The 23,443-nt window shown below is 40.2% G+C and overlaps 3 protein-coding genes across 3 annotated transcripts; 1 reads left to right on the forward strand and 2 right to left on the reverse strand.

The window, feature by feature from the left end:
• Positions 1–14: 14 nt before the first annotated feature.
• LOC131457223 (uncharacterized) lies at positions 15–4,400 on the reverse strand. Its single transcript, XM_058626130.1, has 7 exons — positions 4,246–4,400; positions 3,880–4,001; positions 3,349–3,459; positions 2,719–2,772; positions 1,733–1,891; positions 1,470–1,592; positions 15–1,213 (listed from the first exon to the last, which is right to left on the reverse strand). The coding sequence occupies exons 1-7, from the start codon at positions 4,250–4,252 to the stop codon at positions 1,175–1,177; spliced, it is 615 nt and encodes a 204-aa protein (XP_058482113.1). The 5' UTR covers positions 4,253–4,400; the 3' UTR covers positions 15–1,174.
• Positions 4,401–6,267: 1,867 nt separating this feature from the next.
• LOC131456818 (macrosialin-like) lies at positions 6,268–16,330 on the reverse strand. Its single transcript, XM_058625469.1, has 6 exons — positions 16,178–16,330; positions 13,412–13,899; positions 12,898–13,017; positions 11,480–11,549; positions 10,904–11,080; positions 6,268–9,324 (listed from the first exon to the last, which is right to left on the reverse strand). Exons 1-6 carry the CDS (start codon positions 16,224–16,226, stop codon positions 9,185–9,187), a joined length of 1,044 nt encoding a protein of 347 aa, XP_058481452.1. The 5' UTR covers positions 16,227–16,330; the 3' UTR covers positions 6,268–9,184.
• Positions 16,331–19,410: 3,080 nt separating this feature from the next.
• ing2 (inhibitor of growth family, member 2) lies at positions 19,411–22,658 on the forward strand. Its single transcript, XM_058623563.1, has 2 exons — positions 19,411–19,702; positions 21,610–22,658. The coding sequence occupies exons 1-2, from the start codon at positions 19,558–19,560 to the stop codon at positions 22,308–22,310; spliced, it is 846 nt and encodes a 281-aa protein (XP_058479546.1). The 5' UTR covers positions 19,411–19,557; the 3' UTR covers positions 22,311–22,658.
• Positions 22,659–23,443: the final 785 nt, after the last annotated feature.

The following is a 23,443-nucleotide window of genomic DNA, read 5'->3' on the forward strand; positions in this document are numbered from 1 at the left end:
AAAAGAACGCTCACTCCTTTTATGTTGGTTTATTATGTATCAGATGTTAATGGCAGTGACAAAGGAAACAATAGTAGCGATAATCATAAAGTAACAATCTCAAAGTGATGTTTATAAGAATATGAATGTGCATAATAATAATAATAACATCCAAGTCTCAATTAAGTGTATATGTCATCTCTGTACAGTTGTGTACATGTTTAAGTGAGAGAGTGAAGCTTTATAAGACAAATCATTTCACGTTACAGAGAACATACCGTATTAAACAGATCACGTACAAAGAGTCGGGACATTGTTGAAGCTGTAAACACTGACAATTATTTTTATGTTCGGCAGAGACAACAAAATTGTAAAAAAAATTCATACGTTTATACATTTGGAGGCCCAGTGTGTAAGAAACAGTGACATCTAATGGCAAGATTGCAGATTGCAAGAAGCTACAGCGGCCATCACATACCGAAAAGGATATTTTTCTTCTGTTTGCATCATAATACGCTTCTTATTTTTCTTAATTTACGGTCACAAAAACCAAATGATGTTTATTTTAAAGTGATTATACACTTTAGCCCTCGAAACGTCCCTCCCGATTGTCATACACCTTTTGTCCTCTGGGGTCAAAGATGGCCCTCATCTCGTTTGACTGTTATTTAAAGCATCTTTAGTCCTATTATCACACAATTTTCCATTCAGTTTAGAATTTTAGGGCCAATAAACCTTGTTTAGATAAAAGTATACCCTGTTTTTGAGTTAAAACTTTGGTGAGGATGTTGTATTTGTATCATTTAAATTTTTTTCACACCTGCCGTCCTCTGGGGTCAAAAAACGACCTTGACTGCATCTGTTTCAACTTTCCACTCAACTTTATTTCAAGTCATTACCTGACATAAAACGTTGATTTTCCAAAACTGGTCGAGTTTTGTTCTGCGCTACCAATTTGACCCAATTTCCCCACACAGGGATTTAATAAAGTATTCTGATTCAGAAACATACATGTGGGTAGAATATTCACTTCCTAAATCTTCCACACTGGACCTTCTTTTTTAAATCAACAACAAAACGATACGGTAGTGAAAGCAGAGTAAGTGTTTCACATTACACACGATGGGTTGTTGTTAGTATAAAAATACTGATGGATAGTGCAGCTGTTTGTGGTTTGTGGCATTTGTCGGTCTCCTCACTGCTGGACAGCTGGAGCTTGTACCGTGATCACAGTCTGACAGGGACACAGAGGACACATGTTAAAATGGCTTCCAAGAAACCCAACAGTCTTGTGTGAAGTACCTTAAAGGGATACTTGAAAAAAAGTCTTAAAGTCTATGACATTTACTGTACTTCAAAGTCTCCAAAGTCATACAAGTATTCAAAAAAGTTAGCGCCACCTAACGCCCCTCCCGTCTCGTGAGGCAGAGTGTTGCGTATCGCACCTTTAAAACAATGTAAAAGAGTCGCGAGTCGTGTTGTTGACTCACCATTCTGGGCGCCGGCGAGCAGCAGTTGACCACCTTGCAGCAGTAGGCGGCCAGAGTGGCAGAGATGGCAAACAGAGCAGCATGGACAATCCCAATCTCAGCAGTAATGTGGCTGTGTGTGTGCTGAAGGGACAAGGACAGGAGGAAAGACATTTTACCTCGATTGGTGATCAGTTTAACAAATGTCTTATTACCAGCTGAGACGTTTAAAATGCTACATTGGACTGATACTGGTATTAAAGTGTGTTTCGTCGATAAATCACCTCCATACTTAAGCAGGCCTCTGCATAAAGCATTGTGCTGTTTTCATAGTGATAGTGCCAGCATATTGAGTTTGTGTCACTCATTTGAGCCAGATTACCGAACAGGTTTAAGACGGAGGCCCCACACGACACTATCTGCATCCCCAAGCAGGCTCTCAGCTGAAACACACACACACAAAATATCAGTTATATACAAAAAATATTACAGCTTTTATAAAACACAAACATAGCGTCACTGTAAAATGACACTTGTTTTGCATGTAAAGTATTCTCAAAGTCCCAATTCTATTTGATTTGATTAAATATAAATACATTTAGAGATATTTCATTTTTCCATACCAATTTTACTTCTTATGAGAGAGTTTATAATGCAGATTGTATAAACCTTGGATCTCGACCCTCGTGCATCCTTAAAATATCCATGTTTACATTCAAATTTAAACCTAAAGTTGTTACATCAATGCTTAATATGACCACACGGTGCAACTACAGTGCAGTTAAAAGTGATAATTCAAACTTTAAACAAATATACACAGACTAGAAGTGCATCAGACAATTTTTAAGTTGTCCTGCAGAGGACACAAAAGAGACTAAATCCATGAACCACTTCTTGTTTTTAAATAGACCGTTAAAATGGTGTCATTGTGGTTGCTGGTGGTTTTCCTGGGAGTTGGGAAGAGAGAGTCTTGTCTTCCCGTCTCCTGGACGGGGACACATGTCCTCTAACCCCTGCCTGCCACCAGTTAAAAGAATGGAATGTGGCCACATCAATATGGACAACCAGCTCCATTCAGCCTCTTTCAGTGACTCATCTGAGCGAAGACATGACAGAGACTGAGAGTTGTTCTGTTGTTTTTGTTTTTACCCCCCCGATCAGAATCGATGTCTTCACTTCTCTGAGCAGACATTTTTTCAGATTGTTCTACTCCAGGAAGCAGAAGTGGTCGCTTCCTGCTCAGTCAGCGTGTTGTAGTTTGTTCACTCACCATCGTCAGATTGAGGTTCTGTGCTACTATGGCCACACATCCAGCGATCATCACCTGAGACGACAACAACAACCACACACGGGTGAAATTATCGAAAAAAAAAACAACCCACCAAAGAATAAAACGCACCTATACAACGTTTTACAGCAACACATGCAGTCAAAAAATATAGAACATTTAAAATGTCAGACGATAACACACAGAAATAATCATTTTCCATATAATATTAGTTGATATTGTGACATGAATTTCCACAATAAAATAGAAAACAAGGTTAGAAGGTGAATGGAGCTTCAGTGTTGTCCAGCAGAGGGCAGCAGAGACCTGCTACACTGGTATGTCTATTCAATAATACAAACAGTCTTGCTACAAAGTACCTTAAAGGGATAGGGACTTTTTTTTAAAGTATGTGAATGGGTGAAAAAGTATCTTACCAGAAAATGACTTTGGTAACCTTAAATAATAACAATAATAAAAATAATAATAATAATAACACTTAACCCCACGTTGAAGTGTGTGAATGGGTGAATGACAAAACTATAGTGTAAAGCAGTTCATTAAGACCAGAGAAGCTCGATATAAATACATCTCCACCGCTGATTTACTCTGAAGTGTGACACATAAACTCACCAGTGGTGACGCAATTAAGAAGAGGATGCCACTTTCTAGAGTAACCAGCTCCTGGGCTATGAGCATAATGACCAGGATGATCTGAAACAGGCTGAAGCAAATCTGAGTGATCTGGAAGCAGAAAACACAGAGAGAGAGAGAGAGAGAGAGAGAGAACAGGTCAGAAAAATACACTTAAACCTCGACTCTCACTGTAAGCATTAAATATAGTCAGGCTTGTGTTAAAGCTGCAGTGTGTAACTTAAACGACGTCACATTATTGTTCTGCTGCATCAGAAAACAGACATCAGTCCTGACCCATATATTAAAAATATTAAAAACCAGACGTAATAGCCTCCTGTCATTTCAAAACAAAAATTGTGTATACAACCAATAAACAACCCCCACAGTGCCACACACAGGCCTGGCATATGCACTACAGAATTTAGAGTCAACTTTGGCGGTTTCATGTGCATGAAGACGTTCCTTGAAATGAAGCCGTGTTCACAGACAACTTTTTGAAAGAAGGAAAAGAAGGATCTCTCTCTGTACCCCCAGAGCCCTGGGTTCACTCTCCAGGTACTTATGTGCTCTCTGGTGGTTCTTCTGGAAGGTGACAGCGACCAGCGGGTTCTCGGCCGGCGCGGCGCCTTCCTCCACCACTGCTGCTTCATCTGAGATGGAAACACAAGGAGCTCCTGTGAGACTCTTTCTTTGTAATCTGACAGCGAGCGTGCAGAGGGAAAAGAGAGGAACACACAGTGCAGACGCCTCTGCAGCGGAAGCCTGCACCGAGCACAAGGCAACATCTGGATTTCATCACTCCGGACAAACAACACTGGACTTCTTGTGTCCTCTCCTCTGCTGCTAATTAAAAAACGACCACTCACTCTGTTAATAAAGAGTCTTTCTCTTTACCTGCCATGGTCACAATCTCAGGAGCAGATCCCTTCTTCCCTTTTCACGCGTCTTTACCAAGTGCCGTCGAGCTTCAGCCTCAAGTTTTGCAACAACTTGGTGCCTGTGTGTGTGTGAGAGGGAGTGAGGGAGTCCCGCCTCACATCTGTCTCTGAAACATGACTCCAGCTTCTCACTTCCTCTCCGGTCCCAGAGCTCAGAGAAAGATGGGGGGCCCGTGATTGGCTGAGCTCAGAAACTTCCTCAATCTGCTGAGACTTCACGTTCCCTCAAAAAGTCTTTCTTTGTCTTTTGCAAACAAGTGCGTCCTTGAATGGCACTGTGCGATTGTGAAATTAAAGGTCCAGTGTGTCAGAGTTAGTGACATCTAGTGGTGAGAGCGCAGAGTGTTACAAACAGAGGACTCCTCTACCGATCCTTCTCTTTCCCGTCAAGCGCGCGTCATGGAAGTACGTTGTTGCTCTTCTTCGTTTGCTTTGTGAGCCTCTGGCTGGTTTTGTCCGTTCCGGGCTCCCGTAGTAACATGGCAGCACAAAATGGCTGCCGCTGTAAAGCAAGGCCCTTGTCTAAAGTAAATAGAAAAGGCTTCTTCTAAGGCAGGGGTGTCCAACTCATTTTTGTTCAGGGGCCACATACAGCACAATTTGATCTCAAGTGGGCCAGACCAGTAAAAATAGTAAAATAATAGCATAATAACCTATGAACAACAAGAACAACTTGCTTTTTTTCTCCTTTGTTTTACATTTAATGAAGGCTATTTTTTACAAAGCATGACATTTCTTGAGAAATATAAGTGCAATTTCAACAATATCGTGCCTAAATGTGCTATTTACACATTACACTGGATCTAAAAAGGCACAAACATTTAGTCACAGGTATCTGGAAGAGAAAAATATGGTATTTGACATTACGTTTAGATTGTAATCGTAGGGTGAAATTTTAACAAATTCATCCTGTGGGCCGGATTGGACCCTCTGGCGGGCCGGTTCTGGCCCCCGGGCCGTATGTTTGACACCCCTGTTCTAAGGCTATGAAGACCAAATGATTGTTAGATTTTTAAAGCAGTTACACACTTAAACATACAGTGTACACAGTGAACTTCTAGTCAGGTCAGAAAGTTATAAAAAATCATATCTTGATAATCGGTCATGATATTGCAATTAAAAATAATTGTAAATAAATAAGTAAAAGTGTTTTTTATATGTACATAAAGTTCACTCCAAAAAGGCCAAACACATTTATGATGCTAAATTAATCTGTAAATAACAAAGACAGACAAATAAAATAGAATCAAAAGATTAAATCAAAAATAACATGTAGACAATTGTAATCAATACTCTGGACAAGCTGATATATAATTCATTTTTGAATTTAATAATGTTTAATGTGTTTTCCTAAATGTTACACACTGGACCTTTACCTGGCAAAATAATAAGTATTCACCTTGTTTATTACTGCTTAAGTCCCTTAAGTCCCTTTTATGGAGGCAAATAAATAATGTCATTTATTAAGTTTAAAACTATACATTATTTAAAACTCACCAAATTAGCTATCTATATATTTCTGGATATAACACTGGATATATGAACACACCTCAACACATCTCAGTTTATCATTAATAGTTTACAACAGTGGTTCCCAAGGGCTGGGTCCAGACCAACAGATGGGTCGCCAAATTTATTTTTTAGGGTCCCCAAACTAATTTTACGAAATTTTTTTTTGTGTGAATGAGTTTTACAAACATCTCTTGGGAATGACGCAATTTCAAAATGATATCAGTTGCTTTATTTGCTTTTTCTAATGTTGAAACGTGAGTCCTGATTGTTTATCATCTTTAAAGGTGGGTCACACTGGTTTACTGTGTATTTATATATCTTAAACTCAGGCATGTGTTTCTTGTCATGATTATATCCTACTATTTTATTTTTTATTATTATGTTATACCTTATTTCAATTCTTATTCATTCCCCAAAGGGCTTCTTCCTTTCTTTCCTCACACATAATCACACACACACCTTGGTATATACAGAATATATCAATCTTTATTGACACAGGCAGTTACAAACAGGTCAAGGTGCAGACACTCTGTGGAGAACTTTACACATGATTGGACGGAGTCTCGCTGCACTGAGCTGCAAACGGACGTAGTTAGAGATTACACCGCACGGCTATTTTTAACAGTAAAATTAAACAAGCACGCACATGCACGCACACGCACGGGGTCTTCATTCAAAGTGAGTTTAGCCTACTTTTCAGAGCGCACAAATACAACAACAACCATTTTCATTTCCCCCGGACACTAAAAACACTTTTGTAAATGAATCAGAATCAATGCCCTTGTACTGAAATAACCCAGAGACACATTCACTTTCCACTCAGTAAAACAAGCTGTTATTTACTCTGGTAAATGCCAAAACCCCCCCCCATTATGTTCAAGGCGAAGAAAGCACATTTAATTTAAGCTTCCCAAAGTGTGGGGCATGGCCCACTGGTGGACCTTGGAGATATTGCAGGTGGCCCCCAGTCGAGACTAAATATACATTATATATGTTTTTCACCAAATAAATGTAAACATACATTCTTTGTGCTTCAACAGTGCGTCTTAGTTGTTACCAAAATTGAGATGATGATTATGTCTTGGTAAAGGGAACAGGATATTAAAAATGTGAATGTTCTCGCGTGACCTTTTTTTACAACGTCTTTTAGACCGTAAACCCTCTGACGTTTAGGGCGATACGCCCTGTGCAATCTGAGTAAATACGACTCCGTAATTATTTTGTTTACTTTACCGGTGTGCTGTAATTAGAACTCTACCTTCCCACCGCAGGTACCCGAGCGCCACGTGATATCTGAAGTCCAAAGTTCATTCTAGGGCTTGGAAACAGCAGCTGAGAAAACACAGTGTTCATTTATGAGCCGTTGTTTGTTATGTCCAATATGACCAACAGCTGCTCAATAAACACTCGAGTGTTGTTGGTTTTTGCGTGTTTAAAGGTGCAGTTTGGCGGAACTGGGTTCTGTGTATCAGAGTTGGTAGAAGGAGAGACAGGACGACATTAGGCGGGATATTTGATGTCACATTTATCGATAATTCCATATTATCCTTTCAGCATAACGTAAATCAAGCGGTCCAAGACACTACAGAATTTAGAGTGAGACAGAACAGACGGACAGGAGGAGGGAAGCCCGTCGAGTCGTTCTACCATCCATGATTCTAAAATATTCAATTCTTTGAGTTGACCGAACATAAACCGTTCTCCTTGCCAGTCCAAATATACACTCAGGTAGATTTCACAATGTTTTCTTTTATTTCTCTGGACCAGGAAGAAACACGGAACATGCGCAGAACGTCTAGAGCATCTTGAGCCTGACAGAACGTATACACACAGTAGTAAATCCGCTCTGGATCACAATTATCTGGGTACTTTAGTCCAATTTCAGTGATGTTGACATTTATTTCTTTTTTTTGCTGACGTCATGTAAACGTACAGGTAGCCGCGGGTCGTCTGTGAAATATGAACTGAGTGTGTCCGTCGGTGCAAATCAAGTGGGAGGAGCTAAGAAACTCGCCTGTAGTTGAGACTCCACACCTACCCCATGCTTTAATGGCACAACCTTGCAATTCTATAATAAAAAAAACACTGCAACAGCTGCGTACATAGTATTAAAAGACAAAGTTGGAACAGTTATCAGTGCAATTAATGTAGATAATGTCAAAATAAATCCCTTAATAACATCCTTCAAATTTCCCGGGTTGTACTGATTAATAAGGCTAACGCGGTATTGCTTGCATAATTTTCCCTTATTGTGACAAAAAAAATAATAATAATAAAACAAATCCCTGGATGACAATATACACACAAAGTTAGTTTGAGGAAGAACTAAACATTCAACCTAACAAAAATTCTCAAGCTGAGTATGATTCATATAGAAGAGAAGGTAAAAATCTACCGTCCTCTTCCTTTTTCTTCATGATTCCACTGCTTTGTGAAGGTATAACATGGGGGTTATATAAAAATAACATCACAGCTCTGACCAACTCTGCATTAAGATGGACGACATGGCTCCACTTCCACCCACCGGGGGGCGCTAGAGATGCTCTGGGAGCTGCTGTGTCGTCCATCTTAGCATACACAACCTGAACTGGTTATGATGAGTCAGTTTTTACATTAATGTGCCAGTAAGTTTTAGTGTCCAACATGATGAAAATAATATTCATCTATTTGTCAAATGAAGGTTATGAATTAAAAAAAATAATAATATTGATTTTGGATCCCTTTGAACACTCAAATGTTAGGAGTCTGCAGTGTGCCCCGAACACCACTCCCTGACAGATTATTCAAGTAACAGATATCTCTTTCGCATTTGCAATTTCTAACCCTATTTTCTTGTCCCTTGTGAATCCTTGTGGTTTATTCACTCAGTTTACTTGCATATCTGTTTGCCGTATCAGTTAAGATCAGGTGTAAAAGCTGTTGGGCCGGTGTGTCCCGCTCAAAGTCCACAGCCTTGGTTTATGTGTATCTGGCAGGGGTTTGGCCAGTCAGAGCTCAGTCTGCTGCTCCATGGGACGGACTTTGGATTCGACAACATACATGTCTTCAATTCAACAAACAATCAGAAAGAAATGAAAAAAAAGAAGAAGCAGAAAATAAACGAGATTGAATTTAAAAATGAGTGAATGTAGGATTAATAGGTGGGTTTTTTCCTTCTGCTTCAATACATTTTAAACGTTTATGATTATTATGATTAGTGGCTCACTAGTAAGGAATATTTAGATAACACTTAACAGAGACATAAAAGGTCGGGGGGTTGGGAGGCAGTGGATCGCTGGCGGTGAAGGTTTTTGTTGCTCTGGCTCTCGTAAAAGACAGAGCATCACAGCCTCGCTTTATAAAAAAAAAAGGTGTCTTCTCTGGGCGACCGAGTGTCCCCCACCTCACAGAGCCTGGTAACCGTCGGTTCTCCTTTTGCGGGTCACCAGGTAGGCGATCACCACGATGACGATGAGCACCAGCAGTGTCACTCCCACGCCGATCGCAACCTTGTAGTCGGGCTGGTCGGCAGGGCAGCGGTCAGCTGGGAAACACAAGACGACACACACGTGTTTGTTTGGGCAGTTTCAAAGTTACAAATATGATGTTAAACCTGGCAATTAATCTGAATAATCTGAATCTGGATACCTAATCCCCGGGGGTAAGAAATACGGCCCTATATGTAACTGGATTTAAAAGAGCACAATTATTCAAAGAAGCAGCAGAAATGTACAGATATTCAGTTTGTATAGAAGTCTGTTATTGCAGCGCTGTCAGGTAGAATAAAGTATACTGTATATTTCACACAAATTCAAATCTAAATTGCAGTTTGCAAAGACAATTACAGCCACATTTAGGACATTTACTACACGGTCAAATAAAAGACAGCTTTCACTGCACTTTCATAGATAGTTTGCTAAAATAAAATTCAAACACAAAGGATCATTTGTAATTCCTTCCTTTTTTTTTCCTTTCTTTAATTAACACTATTAACTAACTTTTTAAATGTAATTTCTTCTAACTTTTCATTTGACTTTGTCATGAAAACAAATACATTTTTCCTAATAATGATTAGGCGCACACGCTTAAAACTTTCTCAACTGCCATATACTTTTATTAGATGTGAGTCTAAAGACATTTGTCAATATTATATAATATATAAGATATATTTTAAAAGACTGCACTTTGTAAAAACGATGAAAATAAAGATTAAAACGGAAAAGAAAATCATAAATTCTAACTGTAATTCAAATCGCATTACATGATACTAACTACTACACAATAAAGCTGAAGCTGAACATGGAACGTGTAGATGCGGATCAAGCACCTGCACCTGACTTGGCCTGCAGATGTGTCTCATGATCACATCTGCTGGGAATAACAGAACCATGTGACGGTGACTACTGACCACACCCTGGCATCTTTAGAATAATGTACTATTCATTCTTTTTTAATAACACCTGAACATTTCATCCAGCTGTCATCTCCTGCTCCCCAGCAAAACTTTGGCGGATTGCTATTGCTATGGCAGGAAGATAAAAAAACCCATGTAAAATAGTCCACACCAATCACTTCTGTTATGTGCAGTGTTCCTAAATGTGATGTTGCTTTAAGGCCTATTTATATATATTTAGATCCAAAATAGACTGAAACTCAAGCAGATTTAATTTTGTTGTCTGTTTAATTTTCCACGCAAAGTTACTCAGCTCCCTGGTAAATACAGTAAAGCAGTATTTCTGATTTACCAACAGAGGAAACTCGTGTACCACTGATGGTACACGTGCCCCAGTTTGAGAACCATTTTACTATTTACTATTTATTCGACTTATTTTGTAATGAATGATGTGTTCATGTGTTTATGCACTTACAACTTTGACTCTTTTTTTTGCAATCACAATTTACATACTTTATATTACACGATGCATAACAAGCACTTTAGCTTCCAAAAATGTAAATTCAATACATTTTGCTGACTATACGTGCTTTTACTGAAATGTACGTTGTGCCTTTATTGTATAAATAGTTCTTTAATGTATCTGTCATTCATTTATAAATAGTTCATTAATGGGTCTAACAACTCACGTAATGGACAGCATTCGATTCTTGGACACGTGGATACTTACGGAGGCCAAATTCTTTGCTCTTAGTCAGATTGAAACCCTGGACTTGGTCCTGACTGACGTCCAGGTAGAGTCCCTTCTCCACTAAAACCTGTTCAGTTTGCCGGCAGGAGTAGCAGTGTCCAACCTTCGCAGAGAAGAGATGCAGCGTGTTGTTCTTGGCGAGGAAATTTTCCTCCTCTGTGACAGTCAAACAAAACAAAGGCAAGTCACGTTGTTTGAAAGGCACATTATAAGGCTCAGGTGCTTCGAGGTCATGATGACAGATTCTGATGAGCAGATATGGGATCAAACTTGTTTGACTGCATGGCACTGGAAATAGGTGGCTTGTTACTGGCATCACATGCTTACCAGTAATTTTCCAGATAATGCAGCTGAACAGAGACACAAATAAGGAAGTTGTTGCCTGTTTAAATGCTTCTCGTCTGTGCTAATGTTTGCCTGCGTTGTGTAACAATAATCTGTAGCCAAAATATCAGTACACCTGCATTGACCCCGTAAGAAGAATCTAAAGTTTAACCTGTAACAAAGACAGTAAATGATATGAGTAGACTTATTGCATGAGTGTTCATGACTTACTTCCTTTGACGAAGGCGTAGGTGAGGTTGAAAGACACGGCGTCAACGTAGCTAGTGGTGTTATCAGCGCTCTGTGGAAACAGGCAGGACAAACGAGAGGTAATGGTTTTACTTTCAATAAATAAACAAGACTGGGATTGAGATTACTGGTTGACTACATTGTTCTTAATGATGTCTGATACACCAGGTGAAAGAACTGTGGACTTCCCTCCCGGAACAACAAAGACACAAGTACCATTTCCATTTTAAACAAGTCTGTCCTTCATTCCCAAACAAACAATCGTGCAATGAGTGGATCCTTCATCAACTCTATCTACTTGGGCCAACTTGTCCTAGCTCGCATGTCGAAAATGTATCTGGAAAAATGGCAAAAAATATAAAGGATGGATGTGAAGTGTAATTTTTAATGTTGGTACCAGTCTTTAACCCAGTTGCTAATAAACAAGGGCTGACATAGCAACTGGCTAATGAGCCGGTGCCTCAAAAAAGGAAGTCGTCCATAGCATGACCCTGTATCAGGTCACAGCTAGAATCTGTCTCATAGCTCTTTGCGGTCTAATCATAAACTGGACACATTTTCTAGTTCCAAATGGTTAAGTGGCTGCAAACTGTATTCTCTTCAATTGCCATCAGGTGGCAACTTCTTAAATGTATGGTCTCAATGACTAGTTTCAGACTTTCTGTGGAACCGTTTGGTTTGGTACTTATTTTGTTTGCGTTTCCATTAGGAACTGTACCAAAATACCCATCCCCAACTGTTCCATTTTTGGTACCCTGCCCTTGGCGTACCAGAGTAGTGGTACAGTACGGTAAGGGTGGAGCCAGACCCACCCGCCGTCGCACTGGTACGACGTCACGGCTACGTATCTCGCTGCCACGGCCATCGGGCACAGCTCACATCCTGTCTGACCGAGGCCTGTACCGTTCCAAATTTAACTTTACTGTACCATGATGGAAAGACCACAATTGGACCGCACAGTGTCCTGCCGGTCCTTGTGCACTCCCTTCACTTCTACCCCAAATTCTACGTAGGTATAGCCGGATGTTTGTGGTGATGCTGGACTTTTAAGAAGCTAGTGGACATTTCTGAACTAACTGCTATGAGATAACACCCTTAATGAAACTGTACCTTCACTAAGTAGCCTCAGCATTCAAAACCAGTTAATCTAGAGTGTCATGTAGGAAACCAACAAATGAATCACACAAGTGTTGTTCCTTGTCACATGTCATGTGCTTTCAGACCAATCCTGTCAACTATACTTCCCTTTTTTGGCAGTTCTCGTTGATTCTACTTCCTTCATGAAGTTTCCAGTCAAGCAACTTGATTTTCTACTAAATGGGTTACTTCTGTTAACGTTGCCTTGTTGAACCTCTTGAGATTTCTCTCACATAACTAGGATGATGACAGATTAAACCTACCTTGGCGAACAAGAAGGTGATGAAACCCTCCTTAAAGGATAGGGTAAGGTTGGCCTTGGATTCCCCACAATGTCCACTTGCTTTTGTGATATTTGGCTGAATGATAAAGGTTCCATTGAGCTGAAAGATAAACAGTTTGATGGTCACTTCAATCAGAATGATCCAGAAAATAACATTATTGCTACAGTGAAAAAACCCCCCACTGTAGTCATGAACACTTTGGAAAAGTCTCGTGACACCACAGATGACACATGTTTAATCCTCTGCAGAAGCTACCCCTACCACAATGAGGAATATATAGTATAACTTTTTCTCATTTCCTAAAAACAGGGTGCTGACAATGACATTACTAAAAGAGAAAAGAAGAGAAAGTTCGATTAAAGTTAACACATTTCAAAATGGTTTAATGAAACCCTGAAGATTACTTCAAGACTAGAATGTACCAGGAGGTTGGCATCGTGGACTATGGTTGTCGGGGCTTTGTGTGGTGTTTATGGTGACTGATAAAATGTACCTGTGGGCGTGCCACTCGGATCTGCAAAGCCATCTGAGCCCTCAGGCAAACCTCATTGTTGACTGTCACATTGTAGTTTCCTGCAGTCAAGGTGGTGGACGGAGTTGGTTGTGGAGGTGGGGTTGGAGGCTTGGGAGGGGTGGTTGGCTTCGGGGTGGTGGTGGTTGTGTTTGGGGTGGAGGTGGTTGTGTTCGGTTTGATGGTTGTCTTCGGGGTGGTGGTGGTTGTCTTCGGGGTGGTGGTGGTTGTCTTCGGGGTGGTGGTGGTTGTCTTCGGGGTGGTGGTGGTTGTCTTCGGGGTGGTGGTTGTCGTCTTCGGGGTGGTGGTGGTCGTCTTCGGGGTGGTGGTGGTCGTCTTTGGGGTGGTGGTGGTTGTCTTCGGGGGGGGTTTTGTTGTTTTAGAGGGGCCATCTGTGGAGCTAAATTCCATGGCAGGGGACATGGTTCCAGGGGGTTTGGATTTGTTCTTGTCTTCAGCCAATGACAGTGCTTAAATCAAGAAGAAAGGGAGAACGACAATAAAACTGAATCTGAAAGCAAGCCATTTTCAATGTCTGTACATATAGACCTCTCTTGCTAAATGTTGGATTAACGCATGTTTTCTTGCGCCGGACGTCACGCTCATGACTCTTCCATTGAGGACACTCTCTGACCAATCGGTGACCGGCAGTCTGTCGACTTGGAACCTCACTAGAGCAGGCACCAAAAAAGAAGCACCAAGTACTCAGTAATGGGGAAAAAACCGAGTAGAGTCGAGTCGAGCTAGAACTGTAACGCAGTTCACTTTCCATAACGTCCAATCTTGTGATTGCCGTGTTGAAGTTGTGAGTTCACACAATGTCAAGAAAAATACTAAATACTGTGTTGGTGAGGTTAAAGGCTGTATTCATCCATGTTAGTAAAAATTCATGTATCTGAGATTGGCATCAGTCCATCATTTTTTAAGTGTCCACACACTGGATGGGATTGTTGCCTGAGAGTTGCAAAACTTGTCAGGCACTAAAGTCGCCTATTTCCTCTTTGCTTATCTAGCAGACTTAGAGCGCTTGTTATCTTTACCTGATGAATGTGCCTACCTTTTCCCTGTGTTCTATTCATGCAAACTATACCCACAGTTCCCTTCATGCTAAAATGAGGGTCGTGTGGCACATGCACTCACTATATTATGTGTTGCGGATGTCCACAAATTAGTTTTAGTCAATACGTTTTCAACTTTTAGCCTTGTTTTGGTCTCCACCAACTAATGAGTACAAAAACACTTGCTTTTACAGTTGCCATTAGAGCTAATTTTTGAAGAAAAAAAAAAGGTGTTTCATTTTTCAAAGCTAATGTTTGCGCACAAACCTCCGTCCTTTAAACAAATATTGTAAAGTTAGCAGTTGATTCTCACAGTCGGGCATTGTTTAGTCTGCAGCACATTTATATGACACATATTTCTGTTCGGGCCTGAAACTATAATCACCGCAACACAAAACCAAAACACTTTCAGATCCCTAAAAATCTATAGTTACAGCTATAAATATCAATTTATTATTCAAAATGAAAGTTGAAAACAAACACTTAATGATGGTTTTAACCTTCTTCTGAGACATATAATAGATCAAATATTTGTCTTCTATGAAGACCAAACAAACAGCCCACAGCATGACTCAGCTAAAATGCTGTTTATACAGTCTGTGTATAGTTAAAGCAGGTGATACATAGATATTTTTCTGATATGCAATATGGCGATACTGAGTATCCTATCAGGTCATCCCTTATATTCAATGTTTTCTTGCTTTTAAATATAATATAATATCATGTCCCAGGGTCACTAGTGAGTAAAAAAACACCAATTTCACATTCAGGACAATTATAATACAGAAAATATAATTTTAGACTCATTCATTTGACTCAATTTGACTTGCTGTATTTTAAGTAATTTTGGGAGCATTTGTGTTCAACTTTTCACTTTTATCCCTGTCTTAGTTTGTCCTTGTTTTAATCATTGGCAACGGGTGATTATAACATATTTGTGTACGTTCAAACATTTCTTTGCTCTCAGAAACTTTAGAAATGCTGAGAAAGGTGCATTAAAACTTTAGTTTTCTTTTAATTTGACCTACATTGTGCGTTTAACATTCGGTTTAATGCAGACAGCAGAGGCAAACCATAAGTGTTGTTCAATAAATGTTAAGTCACAGCAAGATAACCACTGATATTTCATCAAATGGAGGTGAAAAATAGTACAAGTTGATAAACATATCAAGGAATGGGGGAACATGGGTGAAAAAAAAACCATATTGCAACACATTTAGTCAATACATGACTTTTTTGTACTGGAAAAAACTGTAAAAAGGAGATATTTTCACACTTTTACTTAAGTATTATTGTATATATGTGACTTAATCTCCATTAAAAAAGGTGTCACACACATGCCACTGTGTTTTGAACTTGCACATTGACTCGGTCCTTCTGTTTAAAAACAACAGCAGCAGATTGTGCGTCTCTGCCAACAGTCAGACATGTGACTCAGACCTGCAACTGTAACCAAAAACTGCGGAAACTTCTCTTCTGTCTCCCCCCACCAAACAATCCAGGAAGTCACACATTCATCAGTCAGCTCTCACACATTCATCATGTATATCACATCTCATTTATAACACAGTGTTATCATGTGATCATTCAATCGAGAGTATTTTTCAAACCATCAAAGCTGCATTGCAACATTAAAAAGTTACTTTTTTTTTCTTTTTATCATTAAAGTTGTTGTTTTTTGTTGTCTTACCTGAGAAAGTGCAGAAGACAACAAAGACGAGGACCAGAGCAGTCTTCATGGTGACACACAGGTGCTGACTGACTGACTGACTAACAGACTGCTTTACACTGAATGACTGTCACTGTCTCCTGTTGAACTTGTGTCACTGTGAAGCAACAGCTGAACGTCCTCGCTCTTTTACCGACCAGCTATGGTCAAGGTCACACAGGCAGCACTGAGAACACGACCGGAAACTCATCAAAATAAAAGCACACAGAGATACGCGATGGGGGAAAAAAAGAAAAGTACACCAGTACTACTTAAGAATGATTTTAAGTAGAAATGTTTAATTAAAAGTATTTTAAAATAAATAAATTGTTAAATAAAATGTGTTAATGGCATATATATATATATATATATATATACAGCTAAAGGACAATAAAAAAAATTGGTGCCTCAGGATAAGGTATGATGTGTTAATGGTATAAAAAAGACAGCTACACAAGAGGAAAAAAGATTATAATAAAATAAAAATATATTATAGCACAGGTCAAACACTGCAGCTGAACAAGGAATTTGAAACATTTAAATGCAACCAGCTAAACAAACAAAAATCAGCCACAATGAATATGTAGCTACAAGCGAATGTGCTGTTTTGTGCAAAGTAATTATAGTACGACTACTACTAATAATAATAAGAGCCCTACTTTGACAGACAAAGCTGTAACATTGTATATTTCCCCCTTCTTCATACTTCTTTAATCACATGGTAAATGTAGATTTCACACTATTACAGCTTAATCCTGGTCACAATATCAAACTTTGTGCATGGATGAAGAGGTTTCAAGTGCTAAAACGATCCCAACACATGTGCCTCAATATGATGGATTACTGAAATAGTAATAAGTAACAAACAATAAATAACAATAGTGTTACTTCAAGAGCCCGATATTTTCTTTCTTCTTTTGTACTTGGTATAAAGAGAGTGAGAACCACGGATTTATTATATTCAGTCTGCTTTTAGAGGTCGTATTTTGAAAGGACAAAACCGGAAGTACTAGTGTTGACGCCTAAGTGCATGTGATTATGTCCAACTTGTCCATCGACGTTTGCTCAGGAAACGAAACCGATGTGACAGTAGCAGCGCGGGGGGGAAGAAGGTGTTGAGGAAAGCTGGTCACATGTTGTTTTCCATTAAAACGAAAACGAAATGTGCTCAGACCAGTCTGACTTCCCTGATTACACTTTAAACCCACAACAGCACATTTGTTTGTATAAGAGTGGACTTTCTCAGACAACTGTGTAATAACACGAACGTTCACAAACCTGTTCATAAATGTCACTCCATTACACACTTTTATTAAGCTGTACAATATTATCTGTTGTGTTGTTGTACAGACGACATTGTTTGAATGTGGTGTGTAGGAGAAACTACGTAGCCTTCAGTTAGCATCAAAATTCAAAAAAGATGTTTAGTTTGTCCAACGTTGGCAATCGTACACACATGGTGGTCCGAAATATCGTCCTGTTGCTTATACTCTATCCTTACTACAATCCCAATTTGTTGAAATGATGAGTGAAAGTGCGTCTACTTCCTACGAACTGCATTCACTTAACAAAAGGCTCTGTTTTTGAGTCATTTTTAAAAATGTTAAGTGAAGTGAATACGCTTCTGTAATTCCTGATGCTACAAAAAAGTTGTGGTTGCCACAAAAACAACATTTGATACAATCAGGTGATTTTACACTTATTTTATGTATTTTATCTTCAATTTCTGCCAAAAAAAAAATTTCACCAACATTTTTCACACTGGACCTTTAACGGTAAACAAGCAAAGCTTTCGGTCTAACTCTTTGTTCATTTGGTTTGTCAATAAAAGTCAATTCAATTTACATTCATTACAGTAACACAACAATTTGATTAAGCATCATAAATAAAAGCAGATTTAAAAAGATAAGAGCTAAAATCAGATTTAAAAAAAACATCAGTTATAAGAGGCAAACTGATGTAAGCCACAAGAAAATTGCAATATTTCTGACAGTGTGACTGACCAGTTTAAATACTGCTGCGTTAGTGTCAGTGGACAGAGCAAAGAGGAGATTTCCTGCAGTCACATGACACAGCAAGAGGAAACAAGTCACACGCACACAGCGAAACACAAGGTTCACACCGCTGTGATGCTGTTTAATGGTGAACTTGTGGGACATACGCAGTCAAAAAGAGGAAGCTCTCATGTCAGAATCCCACATCTGAGTGTCAGCCTGATGCTTCAGATGAGCTTTAAAGGGCCAGTGTGTAATTTAGGACGGTTTATGGGAAGAAATGGAATATATTACCCATAATTATATTTGTATATGTGTACAACCACTTTAAAATAAAAATAGTTTAGGCTTTGTAGCCTTAAAATAAATATTTAATACGTCTTTGTATAGGCTGACTGATTAACTGTGAAACAAACACAACAATAGAACACAACAGAAATCCGAGGTCACAGGTCGTTACTAGTGAAGGAACCTCAGAAATGATTGAAACGTAGCATAATAGAGTGCATTATTACATTTTTAATGTAAAGCTTCACATACACATACAACAACGAATGACATCCTTTCTTGTGACGGTCACTGACCTTGTCCTAATGGTCCGAATGAGGCAGATAAACAAAAGTGTTTTAATAGAATTGAATGACTACAATATGCGTCACATGTTGTGTCTTATGTCAGATGCGATGTTGACAAAACCAACAAACTTGTGTTTGAAATATGGAAAGCCATTCCCAACAGTAGAATTAAGTAATGTGTACATGAGGAAGTACACATTTGGAATTCTGTCCATCTATGGATCCATATTCTTATTCTTCCCTCTATAGTTTTGTGTTTTGTTTCAAAGTAGGTAAACAAGCGCTAGTTTTCCTTTGTTAACAGGTGAAAACAGCAATGAAATGTCAACAATCCTCTTTTCCTACTACGTAAATGTCATAAAGTTCTTTTGTTATGTAATATATCTACATATAAAACTGTATACATGATATATTCATCATTATATGAGTCAAATTGTCCTAAACCCGTGGTTTAAGACAATTATGGGTTTTTAAAATTAAAGTTTTTCATGATCATTTTCCTCCATTGGTTCAATTTTCCCGGGAAAACGTTATGATAATGAGGTCCCTCTCCACCAATCCCGGTTCCGCAAACCCTCCTGGCCCCGCCTCCCGTGACGACAGATAAGAGGAAACTGTACACCGCCATATAAGGAAAATACTCCCGCATGCGCAGTGGCGTGAGTTTTGTTTGAAGTGAACTGCTGCTGCCTGGAACTGCCCTACAAAGCTGCAAAGTCGCCAAGCATTTTTTGCTCCTCACTGTATTTTCTCCACATTTTCCTCCATATTGTCTCTATGCATCGCAGAGACCATGTTAGGTCAACACTACCCCAATGCCGACAAGTCGCAACAACTGGTCAACTATGTGGAGGATTATCTGGAATGTGTGGAGTCCCTGCCTCTGGACATACAAAGAAATGTTTCCCTGCTTCGAGAAATCGATGCAAAGTATCAAGGTACTGTGTTCAAACCATTCTTGTTCGTTGTAAATGAGAGGGACGTGTGTAAAAGTGGCCAGAGCTGAAATGGTGGAACAGGCGCGAGCCTTGTTTCCCATTTTGCAAGCCACCCGAGCCTGCTTTTTTTTTAAAACGTGTACACGGATAAAACTGCTACGTTACCGCGACAAACTGTTTGTATTTATGTTGACGAGCCATGTGTTAAATAAACAAGACAGGCGACCGACAGTTAGCATAGCCCGGATACACTCCTGCCATCCTGTGTTGTGTGTTTGTAACACCAAACCCATTGAGAGAATCCCCACATTTAATTCTCCCGTCTCCCGGCAAACACACATTTAATTTTTATTACATCACACAGACGTGCTGTGCATTACTGGTATGTGACGATAAATTCGGCGTGAAGATGACCACGAAACAAGTACCGTGTGATAGTAAAATCTGAACTTTTTCAGTACGTACACACAGTACACTACCGCCCACAACGGCGTTTCCGCGGAGGATTATTGTGTTAATACTAACAAAACAATGGATAAACTTAAGCTATTTGTTAAAAAATAAGCACACGTTTAAGTATATGACGTATGCCGAATGCAACAACGTACGGTAAAGATGTAGCGAATACTGTTTATTGTGTCAGTCAACATGCAAACCGACGACCCAACCACCATGGTTGACAAACACTGCCGTTTTTCTAATGGAATCTGGTGTTGCATTCTCCGTACGAGGAATCCCACATTAACAGTTCATTTTCGTCATGTTGTGTTGACACATTCTAAGTATTTAGGGTCAAATTGAATCATGATTGGCCCTGGAGCTGGAGTTAACGTTGTTTAGAATCGCGGACGCTTGTTAACAAAAGCACCACAGAGCAGGAAAACAATTGTCAGTCATTGTTGCTTAGTGTTGACGCAGCGGGCGTGAAGCAGCCTCTTGCCTCTCCCGACAAGTTGCACCGAAACGCGGACTCGTAACGACAAATGTCGACGGAGTGGACTCGCGTTCGCTTTAAATGGCTTTCAGCGACATTGCTGCTCTTCGCGGGGCTGAGCTGCCTCCATGTCAGCTCTGCTCCGTCGAGTGTGAACTGCAGAGCCGGATAGCTCCTCTCCTCTAGGCAACCCCTACACAACACTGGGACTGACGTCATTTCCTGTATCCAGGAGTCCAATGCGGCTCAGCCCCTCCTCCAAAGCCCTGCCTCTCTAACATGTCCAACTTCTGTTTTCCCTTCAACTAAAGTTTTTTAAAATGTCTGCGGAGGGAATTGTAGCCAGATCTGCTCAGTAAGCACTTTATTGATGCAACATTGCTAAGTCAGCCCATCATGTGAGTTAAATCCCGCAGATACAGATAAGGAGCTTCCGTTCATGGTCATGTCAAACATCAGAATGATGGGGGAAATTATTCTGTGTAAAGTTTGAAACAGGAAAAGGACACTGACGATGACTAGAGCCACATTGAGTGGTTCCACGGCTCCTGCGTGGGCCTCACCTACAAGCCCACAGACAAGTGGTACAGAGGCGACAATGAAAAAGTTGTCTGTGCCTCCACCATAGGAGAAGTCCAAGTTTGTGCGAGTCCAAACAGAAACGGGACGCTTCACCAGTCAAATTCGCCATCAACCTCAAGAAACCACTTTTTGTCTCAGTGGTTCCATGTCTCCTGCGTAAGCCTCACCTACGAGCCCAAGGGCAAACAGTACGGCCCCAAATGCAGAGGCGACAATGAAAATACGATGGACAAAAGCCTAGACAAGAATACAAAAGACCTGAGAAAAGTAGCTGAAATCCCACATCTTGGGTTTTTATTTCTAAATGGTCTCAAACTGTTACAGCCCCATACTGATACATGAAATGATGACACTTCATGGTCAGTTAAGTTGATTTGTCTTTTGTTTTCAGAGGTGCTGAAGGAGGTGGATGAAGTGTTTGAGAAGTACAAAGGTGAGCAGGATGCAGCCCAGAGAAAGCGTCTGCAGATCCAGCTGCAGAGGGCACTCATTACCAGCCAGGAGCTGGGTGACGAGAAAATCCACGTGGTGACCCAGATGACGGAGCTAGTGGAGAACCGCTCCCGCCAGATGGATTCCCACTCCCTGTGCCTCCAGGAGCCCCCCGAGGCCGAGCGACTCCCCCCAGAGCGGCGCTCCAGTGTCCAAGAACCCCCGGCGCCTGAGCGCACCTCCAACAGACGCCCGCGGCGCCAACGCAACAGCGAGAGCCGCGACTCCAGCCACCCGTCGGCCAATGGCTCTCTGGTGGACGACACCCCTGAGGAGCTGTCTGTACCTCCACCACGGGAGAAGAAGTCCAAGTCTGCGAAAAAGAAGAAGCGCAAGTCCAAACAGGAACGGGACGCTTCACCTGTCGAATTCGCCATTGACCCTAACGAGCCCACCTACTGTCTCTGTGAGCAGGTGTCTTATGGTGAGATGATCGGCTGTGACAATGACCAGTGCCCCATCGAGTGGTTCCACTTCTCCTGCGTGGGCCTCACCTACAAGCCCAAGGGCAAGTGGTACTGCCCCAAATGCAGAGGCGACAATGAAAAGACGATGGACAAAAGCCTAGACAAGAACAGAAAAGACCGTCGGTCCAGGTAGTGACCCTCATTGTGAAGGGGCTAGGACTGCCGTAGATGATCAGAATACTCGTGATGTTGTAAGAGCACAATCGAACACTGTCAGTAGCAGCGCTTAGTATTAATCAAGGACCAGTTGTGATTGATCTTGTGCTGTTGCATCACTGATTGTTTCCACTGGTGGTAACTGTGCTGTAGACTGAAGGATGTCCAGCTGCTGCAAGAGTCGTCCACTTGATGCCGCCGCCATCCTCAAGTGTTTTGCTTTTCGTGGGACTTTGATTTATTTTTATTTTTTTTCCACTCTTTATTTGTTTTGCTGTCATTTCCTTTCTGGTCAAAATCCTAATAAAAAAAATAAGATATTCCAGCGGATGATGATAATTTCATTCAGTTTTGGTCAAACATAATAGTTTTCCTTTAAAGTTGAACTTTACCTTCATCTTTATACAATAATGGCTTCTAGAGAATAAAGTATATGGGTAAAATGTAAGAGATTTGGTACTTGATGGGACACTGGAATTTACTTTTTTACACATTCTTTCCTGGGCTTTCAATAAACCCATCTCGACTTTTTCCTGTAAACTGTTAGCCAATGATGTAGCGATGTTCTATAGTCGGTGTCTATTTTATTTATTTAATTTTAGCCCATTTGAATCCCTCAGGTCTAGCTAACAAAAAGACTATTTAAACGTTTCTGATACATACCAGAAATTATAATCTCTTTTAATCCACTTTTAAAAGCCTAACTTTCCACTTAACGAAGGGGACAATAATGGAAGTATACTTGTTTTATATTTTAGCTGAAGTTGTTCGAGACGCTCCGTGCATATAGCCAATGGGAAGTTGTGTTTGTGGACAACATTTTCACCGGTTCACCATCACTATTGTGTACATTTCTTTTTATATTCATTTAAACAAAGTACTATTAGTCAGTTAGCTGCCCTGTTTTCTTGAAAATGTAGCGCGCATACAGTTTTTATCGGATTTAGCAAACGGAATGCTGAGAATTCTTGATTAGTCGTGTTAGCAGCTACCAGCGTTAGCTACGAGTTAAATATCTCCACAACCACTTGGTACAATGAGACAAAAACATTCAACGGTTTTGTCAATTGTTTAGTATTTAAATCATGTGTGTATTTAAAGGCATATTTC

Source organism: Solea solea, chromosome 3 (assembly GCF_958295425.1).
Source record: "Solea solea chromosome 3, fSolSol10.1, whole genome shotgun sequence".
NCBI lineage: Eukaryota > Metazoa > Chordata > Actinopteri > Pleuronectiformes > Soleidae > Solea > Solea solea.